This window comes from Habropoda laboriosa, unplaced genomic scaffold (genome assembly GCF_001263275.1).
Source record: "Habropoda laboriosa isolate 0110345459 unplaced genomic scaffold, ASM126327v1 scaffold110, whole genome shotgun sequence".
In the NCBI taxonomy this organism is placed as follows: domain Eukaryota; kingdom Metazoa; phylum Arthropoda; class Insecta; order Hymenoptera; family Apidae; genus Habropoda; species Habropoda laboriosa.
Genome location: NW_017100243.1, coordinates 490,645 through 508,817, shown reverse-complemented (window position 1 = coordinate 508,817; position 18,173 = coordinate 490,645). Strand labels below are relative to the sequence as shown.

The following is an 18,173-nucleotide window of genomic DNA, read 5'->3' as shown; positions in this document are numbered from 1 at the left end:
AAGAAGAAGAAGAAGAAGAAGAAGAAGAAGAAGAAGAAGAAGAAGAAGAAGAAGAAGAAGAAGAAGAAGAAGAAGAAGAAGAAGAAGAAGAAGAAGAAGAAGAAGAAGAAGAAGAAGAAGAAGAAGAAGAAGAAGAAGAAGAAGAAGAAGAAGAAGAAGAAGAAGAAGAAGAAGAAGAAGAAGAAGAAGAAGAAGAAGAAGAAGAAGAAGAAGAAGAAGAAGAAGAAGAAGAAGAAGAAGAAGAAGAAGAAGAAGAAGAAGAAGAAGAAGAAGAAGAAGAAGAAGAAGAAGAAGAAGAAGAAGAAGAAGAAGAAGAAGAAGAAGAAGAAGAAGAAGAAGAAGAAGAAGAAGAAGAAGAAGAAGAAGAAGAAGAAGAAGAAGAAGAAGAAGAAGAAGAAGAAGAAGAAGAAGAAGAAGAAGAAGAAGAAGAAGAAGAAGAAGAAGAAGAAGAAGAAGAAGAAGAAGAAGAAGAAGAAGAAGAAGAAGAAGAAGAAGAAGAAGAAGAAGAAGAAGAAGAAGAAGAAGAAGAAGAAGAAGAAGAAGAAGAAGAAGAAGAAGAAGAAGAAGAAGAAGAAGAAGAAGAAGAAGAAGAAGAAGAAGAAGAAGAAGAAGAAGAAGAAGAAGAAGAAGAAGAAGAAGAAGAAGAAGAAGAAGAAGAAGAAGAAGAAGAAGAAGAAGAAGAAGAAGAAGAAGAAGAAGAAGAAGAAGAAGAAGAAGAAGAAGAAGAAGAAGAAGAAGAAGAAGAAGAAGAAGAAGAAGAAGAAGAAGAAGAAGAAGAAGAAGAAGAAGAAGAAGAAGAAGAAGAAGAAGAAGAAGAAGAAGAAGAAGAAGAAGAAGAAGAAGAAGAAGAAGAAGAAGAAGAAGAAGAAGAAGAAGAAGAAGAAGAAGAAGAAGAAGAAGAAGAAGAAGAAGAAGAAGAAGAAGAAGAAGAAGAAGAAGAAGAAGAAGAAGAAGAAGAAGAAGAAGAAGAAGAAGAAGAAGAAGAAGAAGAAGAAGAAGAAGAAGAAGAAGAAGAAGAAGAAGAAGAAGAAGAAGAAGAAGAAGAAGAAGAAGAAGAAGAAGAAGAAGAAGAAGAAGAAGAAGAAGAAGAAGAAGAAGAAGAAGAAGAAGAAGAAGAAGAAGAAGAAGAAGAAGAAGAAGAAGAAGAAGAAGAAGAAGAAGAAGAAGAAGAAGAAGAAGAAGAAGAAGAAGAAGAAGAAGAAGAAGAAGAAGAAGAAGAAGAAGAAGAAGAAGAAGAAGAAGAAGAAGAAGAAGAAGAAGAAGAAGAAGAAGAAGAAGAAGAAGAAGAAGAAGAAGAAGAAGAAGAAGAAGAAGAAGAAGAAGAAGAAGAAGAAGAAGAAGAAGAAGAAGAAGAAGAAGAAGAAGAAGAAGAAGAAGAAGAAGAAGAAGAAGAAGAAGAAGAAGAAGAAGAAGAAGAAGAAGAAGAAGAAGAAGAAGAAGAAGAAGAAGAAGAAGAAGAAGAAGAAGAAGAAGAAGAAGAAGAAGAAGAAGAAGAAGAAGAAGAAGAAGAAGAAGAAGAAGAAGTCGAAGTCGAAGTCGAAGTCGAAGTCGAAGTCGAAGTCGAAGTCGAAGTCGAAGTCGAAGTCGAAGTTTCCGCTCTTGTTAACCGGTGAATGCACGATGATTCGTAACTATGGATAGTGGGAACGGTTAGGTTAGGTTAGGTTAGGTTAGGTTAGAAGTCGAAGTCGAAGTCGAAGTTTCCGCTCTTGTTAACCGGTGAATGCACGATGATTCGTAACTATGGATAGTGGGAACGGTGGAGACGCGGCTGCGGCTGAGGAAGTGTAAAATTTGGATCTACTTCGATATTCTGTCACTTCTCATTTCGGATGAATTCATTTTTGATAGGCGATTCTCCGTAGATTTAAATTGGTTGAAATTGGAGGGAAGTTTTCCTTCGTAAATTATTCATGCTGGAATTTTCTATCCCGTTTTATTTTAGATCTATAAATGATATATTCGATAATATCGTTAGGCACTTCTTCCTTGGATTTATTTAAATAAAATGGGACACACGTATTCCTGGTTTATTAACCCTTTCGTTACTAGTGGGACACTATGTATATGTATACTAACAAAAATTCATCTCGATTTAGCGATGATTGGTAAATAAATGAAAAATTCTTGAAAAAAATAGTTCTGTCACGAAAGGGTTAAAGGACGTTTCTGCATTGATAAATCGAATAGTTTGCCTTGTTACAAGTGAGACACGTGTGGCCTACTTAAATACACAAACGAAAATCCATGTCAGTTTAGTATTCATCACAGAAGCAATGATTGGTAAATAAATGAAACATTAAAAAAAATAGTACAGTCACGAAAAGGTTAAAGGACAACTATTTACAATAAAGAACAGCAATTCAACGATGCTCCAAATAATATTATAGTTCTCTTTGTTTTTTAACGTAGATAGTCTATCTTGTCATACTTCTTTCTAGATCCCCAAATGTTCAGATCAGCAATCACCGATAATCCACATGTTAACCCAGAAGGAGGTTGACATTTGAAAAAATGTCAACTAAAGAAAAATCTTCTTCCAGCTCATTAATATGGATGACCTATTTTCTCGTTAGACTTCAGTCATTCTTCCCTTTTACCACTTACCCACCGTCTGATCCGGGTAAATACTGGTACGCAATTCTACCCAGATCCAGTCAAGTCGATATCCACGAAGGATCCTTCGCGAGATCCGGGTTACTTTTCCTTTCCTGACAAATCTTTTATCTCTTGCACAACTCTGCTTAATAACATCTCGGAACTTCCACATCCTAGAATTTCCTGAAACGAGTCAGAATGCGGGGAGAGAGAGAGAGAGAGAGAGAGAGAGAGAGAGAGAGAGAAGCAAGAGGAATTGTTCGAAGAAGCTCGCTGATTCGAGATCAATGACGCGATATGAGGGAAAACGGTAAAAGGTATACATTCGAAAAATTGCAGTTCGAGGTGAATTTGTTCGTCAAAGGAGCCGGACAACGAGTTGCCCGATGAATACGTAACAGTTGCTCCAGCAAAGAAGACGCCGCCTCAATAAAAGGAACGTTCCAATGCGAAATTTACATTTTCGCAGATAAATATTCCATCCTCGTTTATCCGTCATTTTTAATTCAATTCCTCTTTTAAAATTACCCCGTTGCACGTGAAACGGCGGATTCATAAATAACAAATTTTCAATCTGAATAACACAGTCCGAACTAAATTTCATTACTAATTTTCTTCTCGCACTCCTAACAAAATTTCACAGCTTCCGCTTGTGACACTTTCCTCTGTCTACACAATTTTCCAAATTAAAGCAAACTAACGCGATAAACAGCGATAAAAAGCAATCGTTCCCCGAACCTTTTTGCTACCGGAAAAATCGAAACCGGTCGCAGAAGAAGTGCAGAAGTTTCAGAATGAAACTACGAGCTACTTTTGCCCTGTTAGCCGCTTCCGTCCGTTTAAAATTTCACGCGTGTTTCAGGTACTCGAGTCGATAACGTATCGCGTCTACGCTTCGAACTTCCAAAGTCTACTTCATTCGCCTATACTTACTAATGCATAGGAAATTTCGTTTCTGTTGACGCGATAGAGGCGTTGGGGGAACGAGAAAAAGAGAGAGAGGCCGAGGGAAGTAGATGAAAAAAACACGAGACACGGTTGGTAAATTGGGAAATTTTCGTTGCTTCTCCACGAATGATCTCGGTTCTTTCACCTTTCGGAACAGGTTTAAAAATCGCCTTTGGTTCATCCATTATTGCACAGTCCACGCGAGTCACGTTCCCTCAGTTTCCTTTTACCACCGCGATTTCTTCCCTCGAATTATATCTCGTTCTTATATCGAACAAGTAATTCGATTAACCGACCGCGAAAAACCAGCTTATCCAGCGAAAAACTTCTTTCCTTCTTTGCAATCTCGCGTTACACACAGGTATTTTGTAGTCGAACGGAGTGTTTGTAGATTGGTTATTTTATTTTTCACACGTTCGCCTGTACTTTATAATTCTCGCAGGTTTCGGTGTAGGAACGAGGGGAATTGTATTTCTCATGATTATTCAGAACGTACGGGGTGGAATTTCTTCAGAATTTTTCCACACAGAAGACCTCTCTCTCTCTCTCTCTCTCTCTCTCTCTCTTCCCTAAAACTCGATTTTTCTTTCGTAACGAGTGTGGATAAGGAAGTTCGTTCTACCTCAATTTTCACGGGGATTCTTTTTTACCTTCGTGCAATTCTACCGCCGTGAAACTTGCTACCACGGTGGTCTGAGAGGTAAATTTTCTTGGAAATGACGAATGTCACACATTAATTCTTACCCACGTCTATGTTTAAACATTTATACCCTGTGCCGTGCCTTTATTACAATTTTTATTAAACCCTTCAGCTCGAGATGCGTTCGCTGCGAGCGCTGTAGACTGAATAATTTCCGCGGAGTACCTCGGATAGCAAATACTTCTTCGCTCTTCGACGTACGCGACATCGACCATTTTTGTAGAACTGTTTCAATGTTGTATTAGGAGATTTGAATTTTTAAGGAACCGGTGGAAATATCGGTATATTTGTTCATTTACAAAAAAAATGATGAATACTCAATTAATCCAGAATTATTCTTTCGGGATCTGACAAACCCAACGCTCTAATTTTTATTCTGATCACAAACTTCAATTTCACAATGCTGTGATTCTTGCTGTTGCTAAATTTCAAATAAATAGTTTACACCGCCAAAAATTGAACTGGGGAAAAAATTCATTAGATTAACACAGGACTAAACCTAATTTTTCAATTCTTATGTGGATAGCTCGTTCCAAAATTACACTGCGTAAGTGTTCCACAATAAATTTCTCATTCATTTTCTACTTAAAAAAAAAATTCAAAGAAACAAACATTTTCTTCAATCGATCCTTTGTTACTATCTTAGTGGTTCTCAAACTTTTTTGTCTGGCGGCACACTGACATCATTAAACAAAATTCACGGCACCCCTATTATTATTATTACTATTTTTTTGCTTTTTACAGTTAGTAAAGGTATGAAGGATGAGACGTATTTGGAAAAAGTAAAAGTTATTTAAAGCAAGTTAGTTTACTTCCAAATAGCACAAAAACATACAAAACAAGTTATTATAAAGTATAAATTTGGCTTTTTACATATAAACTATTCAAAATTTCGCGGCACCCAGTTTTAGAACCACTGATATCTAACTAAATTCGCTGTAAATCCTCGAGAACCGAATTCACCACGCGGTGACTGTCCATAACGAGCGTGTATAATAATTACTCTTCCCTTTGACGATGGACTTTCCGGGGGGTTCATTTTACCTGAACCGTCGAGGAGTAAAAACGCTCGCAGGATGACAGGCCATTCAGCTTGTTTGCCGAAGGAATCTCGATACCCCCGTTCAACGATCATCGGGTAATTGATTAACACTTGATAATTAACGCTGGCCCTCGATTCGCATCGAGACACCGGCTGCGAACCGCTTGTCCCGAATTTGATCGTTAACTAATTACGGAAAACGTACACCCGCGCAGAATTTCATTTAACGAATTCCCACCGATCCCAACCTCCGTGGGTGTTACGTTAATCAATGGCCGCGAAAGAACGAAGGAATTCGGGTGTTCGTTCGTTCGATGGCCGTCCAGTTTCGAGGCGGCAGTGAATTTTTCAGCCGCCTCGAGATGTCGAACCGGAGGTATTTCCGGTGACTTCGCCGTTGCCTCGTATTTTGCCGGGCGAGAGAATGTGATTTAGCGAAACGAGAGGAGAATGTAACGTTGTTCAAGCTTGCATGTGTTCTTTTATTAATACAGGACTTTCGCCGCTTCGAATATCGACAGTTTCAATTTCGTGGAATTGCGGAGGATTGTATGGATTTTGGATGATTGTGATGATGGAACATTAGTGTCTTTTTCCACATTTAGAATCTTTTAGAATGTGAAAGTGTAGAAAAGTGTCGAGGATGAGTACATTGTTCAGGTTTGCATGTGTTCTTTTATTAATGAAGGATTTTCGTCGCTTCGAATATTGATAGTTTCAATTTCGTGGAATTGCGGAGGATAAAATATTAGTGTTTGTTTTTTACATTTATATCTACGGTGAAATTTAATTTTTCTCTCATTTTAAATTTCATGTAAAAGTAAACACGTTTAATTTCAGGTTCGCTAAATATTTGAAGGAATATCGAGGTGTGTTTTTTTTTAAATATTTATTACATTTCTACGGTGAAGTATAATATTTAAATTTGAGTTTAATTTCAAATTAGCGAAATATTTGAAATCCGGCAATTTTATTCCTTGGAATTCGATGCCGTCGAATTTGCGGGTTCACGTGAAACTTGTAATCATTAGATGCCCAACACAAAATCGAGATCATACTGTATGTTCCGTTGTTCAAAATCGTCTATGTCGAATTACACGTTACTCTAGCTATTTGATCGGTTTACAATTGAAGAGTTCGATCGATAGTCTAGATCTATAATCAAGAACGAGAAAGTAACATGTTCAGGAGAAGCGAAAAACCAAGAGACCTATTTTCAATTATTGTCGTAGAAACGAGCATTTTGAGCATTTATCGACACGAAATAATTTTTAAAATATTAATAACATTAACAACTTCCAGTCGAAAAATTTGTTTCTTTTTGTAGAGTGTTGGAATTGTTCTAATTTATTTTCTGTTGACATTAGAGTGATCCTAGCACTCCAGAAAAATTTTTTAAATGGTAAAACAAAAAAAAGAATGATCTCACATTCTGAAAATTTCACAGAACATTGTGATGTGGAACTTTAAATTAATTTTTAACAAGTCTGCAGATTGAATTTCTTTATTTCGTATTTTCAGGGGTTGTGAATTAGTACTTCGTTAAAGGTAAAGGAAAAACTTGTGCCAGAAGACATTTTTCGGTAAATCGAGAGATCGTATAGAGCGAACGTTGGAGGATTTCCTAACTAAATTCATGTGACACCTGTTGTGAACACAGATATAGGAGTTAATTCGAGCAGTCGATACAGCACAGCTTCCTCCGCCCAAACAAAATGTAACTCTGAAACGCCTAATTATGGACCACGGTATTTTATCGTCGCGATTATTGTCGACTGGTATTGCGATTTACCACGAGTCAATATGCTAAAGTAATCTCACGTTATTGCACTTATATTTCACACGCTCCACCGCATGTACGCTCTTACTTTCTAGAATTCACTTTCCCTCCGAACGCGACATTTTCCAAACGAAACGACACCTATTTCACCAATAAAAATTAAAATACGATAGTATAATTAATTTACTAGTCAAAATTGAAAAAAATACAGTTTTCCTAAGAGTTCGTTCATCCATTATACACAAAACTGCGACAAACAGGATTCTTCTACAATTGTAAATATACGACAAAGGCAGAGAAATGTAAAAAACTCCGTTTCAAATTAATGACGAATTTTTGATTGATTATTTAAAAAAATATATTATTAAGATTCAATTTTCGACTCTAAATCGCATTCTTCTCCACGAACTTGTCAGGAACAAAGGCTGGTGAAAATAATTCGTTTCGTCAAGCATAAGAAGAGAATACTTGTCTCCAGAAAAATATTTTCGAAACGAACGGGGAGAGAGAACGCGGACGATTTGCTTTGACATCATTTGCCGCCCTCGCTGTCCGTTTCCTCGATTTTTCAACGACAGCAGCCCGCGAGGACGAAAAAATTCATCGGTACGGGGAATGTGCTTCTTTGATGCATTGTGCATTCTGTGCGAGAATAGAGACGCGCACGAGGGAGTGGTCGGGATCGTCTATCGTCCGCACAGAAAACCGTGCACGCTCTTAAAAGCTATCTCCCGAGAGGTTACGCTCCGAGGGATTATACGTATCTCTTTGAACAGGTTCAATGGAGATTTGGCAGTCGATAGACCCGGTCTCGGCCCGTTTCCGGTCTACCGAGATAAGAAAACGCGGGAACTTTAATCGACGCCACGCTTTGACTGATTGCTTTGCGTGTTAGATTGGGTGTGTGAAGCGTTCGAGTGTGAAAAATTGGCCTGTCGGGGAGCAGACGCGTCGAAGATGCTGTGTTAAGTCTTCGAAAGAAGATTGACTGAAGAACGCACTTCTGTGAGGAAGTAATTGAGTCAATGTAACGATCGAAATGCACAGGATAAGAGATTGTGAGATTTTTTTAGATATTTAGGCGAAATTTCTGACTGTATCAGTTGATACTGAAGGATTCTTCACTCAACTGTGAAGAGTTAAGAAGAAGAAATTATTTTGTACCAAGGAATGCTCAAAATACTCATTTCTACATTTCTTCTCTATCATAAATACACCACCTTCCTGTTAAGTACAACAGATCTCCTACTGAAAACTGAATTACGCTTTGCAACCCTTCAACAGTAGAACTCTGTTCTCACAAGAATTGCAATTAAGTATGCATCAAAGATAAAACAATTAATCAAACAAAAGTATCTCCACTTAATGATTTAAACAAACGTGAAAGTGGAACGTGGAAGATTAAGAAACATCGGCAGCATTATTCAACAAGAGTACACGAAACATTTATCCCAGTTCTACTTCCTCCCTTCGAATTTGCCCGAGAACTTCTCGCCGCCGCGTTGCGTCGTTGTCCCAGAAATATCATCCGCGAAACTAGTTCCGAACACGAACGTTTCACGGTAGAACGAAGTGGAGCAGGAAAGAACAGAGGGTGATGTTCCGAAAAGAGATGCAGAAGTGGTAGGTGGGTACTGGTCGTTTAATTAGTAAGTTGTACTCACCGACGTCGAAACCATTCGCCGCGTCTCCCTGTGGCGCGAGGGGGAAACGATACCGGTGTTCATTGGCTTCCAGATGCCGGATGCAGCCCTTAAATCCGGTCCTCACCGGAAGTCGCTCGAGGCCAGTTGTGTTTCCGGGGCCGCCGACGAACAACGGCTCGCGGAAGGTAATCCTCGCAAACAAGCCCTGCAATCAAATCCAGAACAGCATGGTTCACGCAGCCGTAGAAAGCCCTTGTATAATTCGCCCACTTTCACCGACGCCTTTATCCACACGCTCATTTCTATATGTTCCTGCGTATCTCTTCTTTCTTTTTTTCGCTATCTCTTTCTACCCGGGTAGCCTCGTGATATCCCGCGAATTTTTACCCCGAAATTTTTCGGTTAATTGGAGCCACGGCGGGTTTCAGAGCAGATTATTTCGTGGAGGATTGGGAGGTTCTTTTGGGAAGAATAGAAAATCGTTAGGGGGATCTGGAAGCTGGAGTGTTCGGTGATTGTGTATTAGGAAATGCGGATTTATAATGAAATTACTCTGCTAATTGGAGCCACGGTGGTTGTCTGGGGAGATTATTTTTGGGAAGAATAGAAAATCTTTTAGGGGGAATGTAGAATTTCGAGTGGTCGATAATTTTGAATTCAAAGTTAAGTATCGAAGCTTCACGAGTTAGAATGAGAAATGGAGAATTGAAAGGTACGAGAATTATAGCTGAAAAATGATAACTGAAATCTTCATGGACTCGTTTGCATAGAGAATACTAATCATCTGAATCGTCGATTCTAAAGGTATTTAAACAATTTGACGAGCTACTGCACGATTATATCGATGAAAATATGTACATTTGTGCACTATTCGCCGCGATACAGAGGTAGTTTCGAGGAATCGCGTACTTGCGTATTGCGGCGAGGAAATTATTTCCAGAACAAGTAATTACGAAGGAATTCGGTTGGCACAGCGCGAGGCGCGTGTTAATATTGATGGGGCGAGGCATTCAACTTTGTAATAACTCGCAGAGTTTCGCAGTTACACTTCACTCGGTTAAATTCATCTTCCATGCAAGTTACGTCTTCTTGGTAAATCGTGTGTCTGATATAACGAACGGAATTGATTTGTCGTACCTCGTGTGCATCTTGCAACGATCGAAATTTCGACAACTACCCTTTGTGAAATTAAATCTCGAAGAAAGTGAATTTTTGTAGATTACTATCAAATCTAACGAATTTTAATTATCTTAGAAAAAAGTTTAGCTAATTCTCTAGCTTTTCCAACGAATTGGTGTCCAAACTAAAAACACTATTTGCACATTCTCAGCGATGATTTTTTCGAAACAAATTTACCTTGTCCAAAGAAACATATTTTCTCCATAGAATTACTTTTTCTCCATGAACTAATGTGTCTCTTTCTTCCAAAAGAGAAGATTTTTACTCTTCTTCCAAGCAAATCTTGCAAACTTGAGAAATTTAAGCCGGCAAGTACACAAACACTCGTATCCAGCCACCTTAACCCACTTGCAGCATGCACAATCGGTCCATTCGTATTCACAAATCTCTCCCACTCCATGAGTCGCTTCGGCAAAATGGCACTCGGTGGTGGCACACCAAAAATAAGCACGTTGCCGCAACGTAGCCGTCGAAATAGGGGGTGAGAACGTCGCGCAGCCATCGACACGCTGCTGCAATGCACTTGGAGATGGCAGCAATTTACGCGGATTATGCATCCAAGGTGGCCCATATTTGCCTACGTGGCGTCTGAGTGTAGCGACGAGAGTTTCTTGTATTCCCGTTTCCCCAGACTCCCTATGTGCGCGCGTATAAATTGCATACCGGGTGTCTCGCCAACTCGGTGCACCAGAAATATCCTCGCTAATTACGGTATCCTCGAGAATTAAGCGGAAACGTTACTTACAAACGTTAGGTGTACGCTTCCTCAGGATCCTTTTTTTTCTTAACAGAATGTCCAACTGTTTGTAGTGGAATGTAGATAGAATGGCGAATTCTGAGTATAAAAGTGGAACATCTCAAGATGATCACCACCGATTTTGACGAAATTTTGGTATGCGATAGTTCCTCAAAAAATATTCGACATGTATTTTTTTTTTATTAGAAATCGTCCATATTGTAGGCGTGAAGATCGCCCTTAGGGGTAGTTAAAGTGGTGAAATTTGTATTTTCAAACCTCGAATTTGAGTAAAGTCAATTTAAAAAAATAATATATTAAAAATTATAACATTCTTGCTAAGTTTTCTCCTGAAATATTTCTCGATTTTCGTTTAACTTCGTCTATATAAATTACACATCCAAATTCAAAATACGGATAAACCAAAATTCTGATTCTGGCAAAGTGGAATATTTCAGAAATGTACTTCAGTACTTTTACACTCAGAATTCGCTACTCTACTTAATTTGACCACCACAAAATTGACTTGCAGATTTTTTCTACGCGTCCATCTTTCAAAAAATGACTTCAGACGGAGAGAATTAGTGGGCCACCCTGTATGCAACGGTGTGTACGTATGAAACATACCCTATGGAAAAGTTGAGGGGTTGACGTGTACGTACATACGTGCAGTCTTCAAGTTAATGCACTTACAAAAGTCTCGAAAGTTTTAGCGTGCTGTGCAAGGGGGCCACAGCTTGCTAGGAATCATCTGGCCCCTCTCTAAAAGGTTTCTCCGTTCGTCGGGGAACTTACGACGAGACCTTTCGACTGTTGCCGATCGGGAAGGAAAATAATTTTGATCGAACTGGAAACACTTTTTCATCGATAAGGGAACTTTCGCCACTTTCAACAAGGTTTCTTCAAACGACTCTCCGGGGGTTCTTCTATTTTTTTTCGAGTTTTTCCTTTAATTATGGAAGGAGAGATTGTGTACTTTTGCTCGAACGAGAATTCGAGGCAAGTTGAATTTCTTTCGATCTCGGATGTTCTTCTTTTCATTACTGGATCGAGTTATTTAGAGGAAGAAATCGAACGAGAGATGGAAGTAAGACGTCGAACATTTCTTGGAAACAAAGGATATTTCTACGAGGATAAAAAGAATTCCACAATTATTGAATTTTCTCGCGAATGTTTATTTGGATTATCGTCGATGGATTTCTTTCAAATCTATTTTTCCCAAGGGTAACTCTTTCGCCAGTAATTTCGTTAATTCATTTCACCGGAACGAGGAACATACTTTCGCCAGGTGAAATTCAACGAGTTCGTTGATGCAGAACTTAGGTTAAGTTAGGTTAGGTTGACGATCGAACGTTAATTAATTTCTCCGTTTAATTTGGCCAAGATTCGTGGAAGTATTAAACGTGTGCTCCTTTCCTTGTATATTGACGTGTAATTGAATAATTTGCACAATTACGTAAACGGCCGTAGATGAAATATTCCCGGCCGTTAAATCAACGCTAATTATAACGTTGTATCGCGTTTTAGAGGGGTACGTCTTTCAGTTTAATCCACCTTTCGTTTTATATCCGCATCGTTTCGTTTGCTTCTCTTCGAATAAAAGAGATAACGTTTTTCTTTTCTTTTTTTTCAGCGTAGCGCAGAAATAATTTCTCCTCGAATTGACGCGGGGTTAAAGAGAGAGAGAGAGAGTTTGGCGAATGATTCCGTTTCCAATTAAAACACTACGCGCGCACAAATTGTACACTCGACGAAATGGAACGCTTGTTTCAACGTTAACTAAACGAACTCTCTTGGATTTTTCTTCGAGACCGCTCGCCTGGCTATTGATAACTTGTAACTGACTTCTGAATTTTAATTTCATTCAATCTCGCCGCTGCCAGAACTTCCTGCTAATGATTCCCCGGAAGTGAAACGAAGAATTATCCAAACGAACAGGAAAGTACGATTATTTAAATAATTGTCCGAATGTGTAACTATCTGTAATTATTTTTTTCTTCGTTTGAGAAAAAAGGTAAGGAAGATTTCGGGTGTATGAGTATTAAAAAGTTCTGACGATATTCTATTTATCAAGGAACCGTTGAAACGAAGCGTGCATGGCTCGCGAATTTCCTGAAGAAAACGTGAAACTCGTAACGTAATTTCCTAATTAACGGAGTTAAAAAAAGGGCGAATGAAATTAGAAGTAATAGACCGGGCGGAAATTAAAGGGAGAGTAATTAGGTTAGAGAGAAATTACAGGGGAAATAAGCAGAGTATAGTGTACAAGGAATGTGGAGAATGTGAAGAATTTAAGAAGTATAAAGGATATGAAATACCTAATTAGAGAGTATAAAGAATGTGCAGAATTTAGAGAACGTACTGCATAGAAAACTATGTGCATGAATCATGCTGAAAAGTGGGAGGTATAAAAATTGTGCGGGTAAAACGTATCGAACAAATTCCTATTAGATTTTATGAAAACCACGAAATACGTGAAATCTGCTTTAACCCTTCGACAGTTTATCCCGCGTGAGGCTCGTCCAAAGCGTCGAATATTTAACTCGAGGGAGACTCCCAGGAAGAAAGTTAAAAAGGACGAAATGTTATTGCTAAATAAATTACTGTGGCGACCGTCACGGAGGGGCCACGCACTTAGGCCTGGCGACTCTTGGCACTCGAGGCGAAGAATCGAGAGATGTTTTTCCAAACATTTCCGAGTTTCTTCGTCCTCAAGGACAAGAGTATTGCCTCGGCAATGCAGGCCCGCGCCCCCACTTCCTGGGACTTTTCCAGGGAAAAGGGGCTACTTAAGGGAGCCCCGAAAAAGGCACGAGGCCTTTTGTCGTAGACCTTCTTTGCACGCGCATCGTATCGCCTTACATTTAAAATTAGTTTAAGTATTATCGATTAGATAAATATATTTTTGTTACACAACTTCACGAGTAATCATTTACTAATGTAATCAATGTTTAACGTTTTCTCTCATTTTCTGAAAATGCCTGCGAGTCGTTGATCACAGCAAAGTTGTTAACAATAACTGTTCCCACGTCAGACACTCTAAAAACTACAAAATACACGAAATCTTCTCGAAGTAATAAAAAAAAAAAAAGGCGAAAATGAAGGACCAGAAAAGCGTAAGCTTGCTGAAATTACCTTCCACTTTCAGCTAATCGCCTGCCAGGGTCTCGATAACAAGCTTTCCCCATTAAACGTGACAAAACGTACACGAGAAACGTGACTTCTGAACTTCCTATATAGTCCGTAATTGTATCGAGTTCGAGAAGATCGATACTTGCCTCCTCCGTGTATACCATGAGACATTCGCGGGACATTTACTTATAGGTTCGTCCAGAGAGAGAGAGAGAGAGAGAGAGAGACGAGCCTTTTGATCCCCGTTTCTCTGAGGAATCTCGCGGGGGTTACCCGTTGGAGCCATTACGAAAATAAAAGCTCCGCGCGAATCTCGGTTATTGACGTGCAACGAAAGGGAAACGGGCCACGATTAACACCGAGTCGGCGAGAAATACTCGTGGTATCAGGGCAAATGAGATTCTCCTGTTCGTTGAAAGGACACCCCTTTTTCAGAAATGTAAATTTATCTGGGTCCCCTTTGATGTCGCCGCGCGGCGGCGGAAAGTTCGAGCGCGCGGCAAAATTCATTTCCGAAACGCGTGATTCCTCTTTGCGTCGCGGCAGCCTGTTAAAAAAGACGCATCGTGCGGTAAATCCGAAAAATACTCTTCTCTCTCGCTGTCTCTCCTGTGGATGCTCTTTTATCTGCTGATGTACATACATCTGTTAATTGGACAACGTAAGCTTAATTTTTCATTGAAACGTCATCAATTCGAGTGTGTTTTTTCTCTGGTACAAATTCTGTTGAAAATTGTCCGGAAAAAATCGTCAAAGCTTTGAACATGCCGGCGAACGTATATTTTCGAGATTTTTTTTTTTCCATTTTGCGACTATGGATTCAGTGGACCGCGTTATTATAAAGTTTAGTAATTAAACGTAGAGCCGTCGATTCAACCGCGGTGGTGGGATTATTCGTTTGGAGGCAGAATTGCGACTGCTGAATTCTAATGAACCGTGGAATTCGGTTTTTTCGAATAAATCTTGTCGCGCACGAAGAGTAACGAAATCGACCGAACTTTGTAGGATCGTCGTATTTTGAAATATTGTTGCTATTAAATTAATACGAGTAGCGATAGACATGATTTCATCGTCTCGAATCGACACTGGGACGCACACAAATAAATTTATATAAAAATTTGTCTCTTATACCCTATCTATCTTTTATCTCGTATCACTGACATTTCCATCTGATGTCAGCTAATCTGCCATTTCCCCTGATATTCAATTTCGCCATGTATCGTCCGTGGAGTGAAAATTATTATTATTAAATTAACACCAATATTAACCCTTTGCGGTCGTATGTCTGCTCTCGGCCACCGAAGCACTTATATCACACCATGGAGAAATTTGTATAAAATGAAACCACGTGTTATTGTGTTAAACATACGTAAAGTAGAAAAAAGTAAATAAGAAATAGTAAAAATGACGAAGTAAAATAATAGAAAAATAATACAAACGATAATCTTGCATTACATTATCAGTGTTCGTTGCCTGAGCTAAATACGACCGCAAAGGGTTAATAGAAATTATTTGATCATTAAAAATCGAAGCAGTGATCCAGGAACAAATTTTTCTCTTAAACCTTGCTATCTATCTTTTGCCTCATATCTCTGACTTTTCCATCTAATGTCAACTATTTCGCCATTTCCCCTGATATTCAATTTCGCCACGTATCGTCCATGACGTGAAAATTATTGTCATTAAATTAACAGGAATATTAATAAAAATCATTCAATTCTTACAAATCGACGCTGTGACCCACGAACAAATTTTGCTCTTACACCCTGCTATCTATCTTTTGCCTCATATCGCTGACATTTCCGTCTAATGTCAACTATTCCGCCATTTCCCCTGATATTCAATTTCGTCACGTATCGTCTATCGCGCGAAAATTACCACCCTCTGTCCAGCAGGAAATCGTCATCTTAGCCCCGATCCGCCTCTATTTTCCCCCTCGTTCCGAGAATTCCACCATCGGAGGTTCAGGGAGGGTTCCCCGGAGGGAACGACGTGCAATTTATTTCTTTCGGCTTGATCCCCGCCGCGCGACCCATTTTTCACGCGGCACACCGCGAGGCGTGTTCACGCTGAAACCTCTGGTGGGAACAGGATCGAGGCCGTTCGAACGCTGGATAATCTGTCGTTTGTAGCCACCTAAAAAGTGTGGCGAGGCGATACAATCGAGTCTTCCTGTCGTCTCTTTTCCTTCTTTCACCGTGAATTCGACGATCGTGATTCGAACAACGGTTTGATCCGGCTCGAAAGAACGAGGAGCGGCCAATTTCCACCGACTTCGAGACTTTTAAGGTGGGCTTCGTGTGACGTTGCGAGAAAAAAACGGGGACAAACCGACTTACTTTTTAATGAATCTCGCTCCCTCAGCGACGAAACGACGGATGTATCGCGCTTTGTGCACTTTTTCTCCTTTGTCCGTCCCTCGGAGTTGCGTTTTTCGTCGGCGGGGATTAGCAGCGTCTCTTCTCGTCGGAACGAAGTGAATGAGGTACATGGAAACGCGGTACCCGCAATGCTGTAGTGTTTTGAATTTGTTCCGTCACGAGTGTTGTTTCTGTTAGTGTGCGATGATGTTTCCGTTTGCCATTGTCTCCGATGGTTTTTTCTTGCACTGTGGGATCGGTGTGCATTTCGTGCGGATGGAAGCCCGCCGAGTGTAACCCTTTGACGCCTAGATTATAATTGAAGGGCTGCGAACCGCGACGTTCCAAGCAGCGGCGAAAAGTCGAAATTTCGGGTGGAGCAAAAAATGAAGAAACTTGTTTCACTTAATTGTCGTGCCATTATCGTTGGGAAATTGAGCATTCATCGGTGCAAAAGAATTTTCAAAGGCATAAAATGAATTCCTAAATTTTTAATTATTCTGCAATTAATTCTTTAATTATTGTCTGTGTACTATATAAGATTTGAATTATTTTTTTAAATGTACATTAGGGATAGAGAATTCTAGTTTGTTCGACAGAAAGAATCAATACAATATTGAAAAAAATTTCTTCGAACGAGATACGAGAGTGAAATATCTGATAGAAAATGCGATCCCATTGGAAAGGCCGGCGATACCGATAATAAGCGAAGTTTTCTCAATGGAAAAGAGCACAGCAGATCATTAAAATTTCTCTGAACATGAGAAACGAGAATTAATAACCGTCATAATTATAATATTTCCAGAATGCGGAGATACCGTAATGGTATAGAATTACGTGATTTACGCGTACACGAATTTCAAGTTCCTCGAAGCAATTTCTGTTATAACCTATCGCCTGCGATTCGTTTTGTTCCCCAGTTATCGCACGCGAAATGATGCAGATTTTCCAGCGAATGCGGGCCAAGAGAAACAGAAACGGAATAGGCGTAGTACAATAAACGAACAGACCAGATGGAAATAAATGGAACAGAATTAAATAGAAGAGTAACAAAGATCGACCTGATGATTATTTCGAGACCGAACAAAGGGGGAGAAACGTGTTTCGAAGCGCACTGAAACGAAATATGAAATTATTATCGTCGAATGTTCAGACTCGCGGTTCCAAGTAGGACTCTCTTTTACAACCTTGTTTCCCTTCTTTGTTCTATTTCACGCCGTGTTGTGCTATTGTCTAGTTAGAATTTACCAAAAAGAAAGAAAAAACGAAGGGGAAGAAATTAAAGCAGCTGCGAAGAGTACTAGTTATTCTCTGACCCGTTACAAAGTCGAGAAAATTAGATGCCCAAGAAACGTGCTTTGTGTTCCGAGCAGCTTACGCTTGTATTATTCAGTCAACAGTGAAAAATAAAAATATTACTGCCGCTTGTAGCTAAGCCCCCGATGGAATGCTTAAACAAGCAGCTTCCGGTCGGTTTTAACTTTCAACAGATTTAAAGGCAACTTCGGAAAATACCACTCTCTTTGCCGCCGTTCAAACTTCCACGAATTTACCGGAGCTTCAGGTATGTTAATTGTTTAAGAGCAACTATTCTTTCGCTACGGAAAGAAAGCTACAGTGAAAACTGCGATTGCTCCCTGTTTCGTTTATTTGCTGTTGTAGATTTTCTTTGTTGCTTTCGTTGCACTTCGAACTGGAGGAAATTAGGAAATAAATCTGCGAAGTGAAACTGGAAATTGAATTGCAGGAAAGGGTTTGGGAGGGGAATTCGAGCTTCCCAAGTGATTCGTAAGGTTCTAAGGGAATTCAAGGGTTCTGGAGGATTTGATGGACCCAGAGGAATTTAAGGGCAGCGATGCATTCGATGGATCCGTGGGAATTCGAAGGTTACAGGGGAATTCAGTGGCCATTTTCGAGTAATTCTGAGTGAATAAGGGAATTAGCGGGTGGTTTATAACAAACATTACAAGATTATGAATTATCAGCGATGTTCTATCGTTTTAAATATTTACAGAAGCAATTATACATATAAAAAAAAATTCCTGTTGTACT

General features: G+C 39.4%; 1 protein-coding gene across 1 annotated transcript in view; it reads right to left on the bottom strand.

Moving 5' to 3' along the window:
- The window catches only part of LOC108572105 (pikachurin), a 272,858-nt gene that overhangs the window by 22,028 nt on the left and 232,657 nt on the right, over window positions 1–18,173 (bottom strand). Inside the window, exon 7 of the mRNA XM_017934297.1 lies at window positions 8,733–8,919. Within this exon, the coding sequence (XP_017789786.1) occupies window positions 8,733–8,919 (187 nt within the window). The remainder of the gene's footprint in view (window positions 1–8,732; window positions 8,920–18,173) is intronic.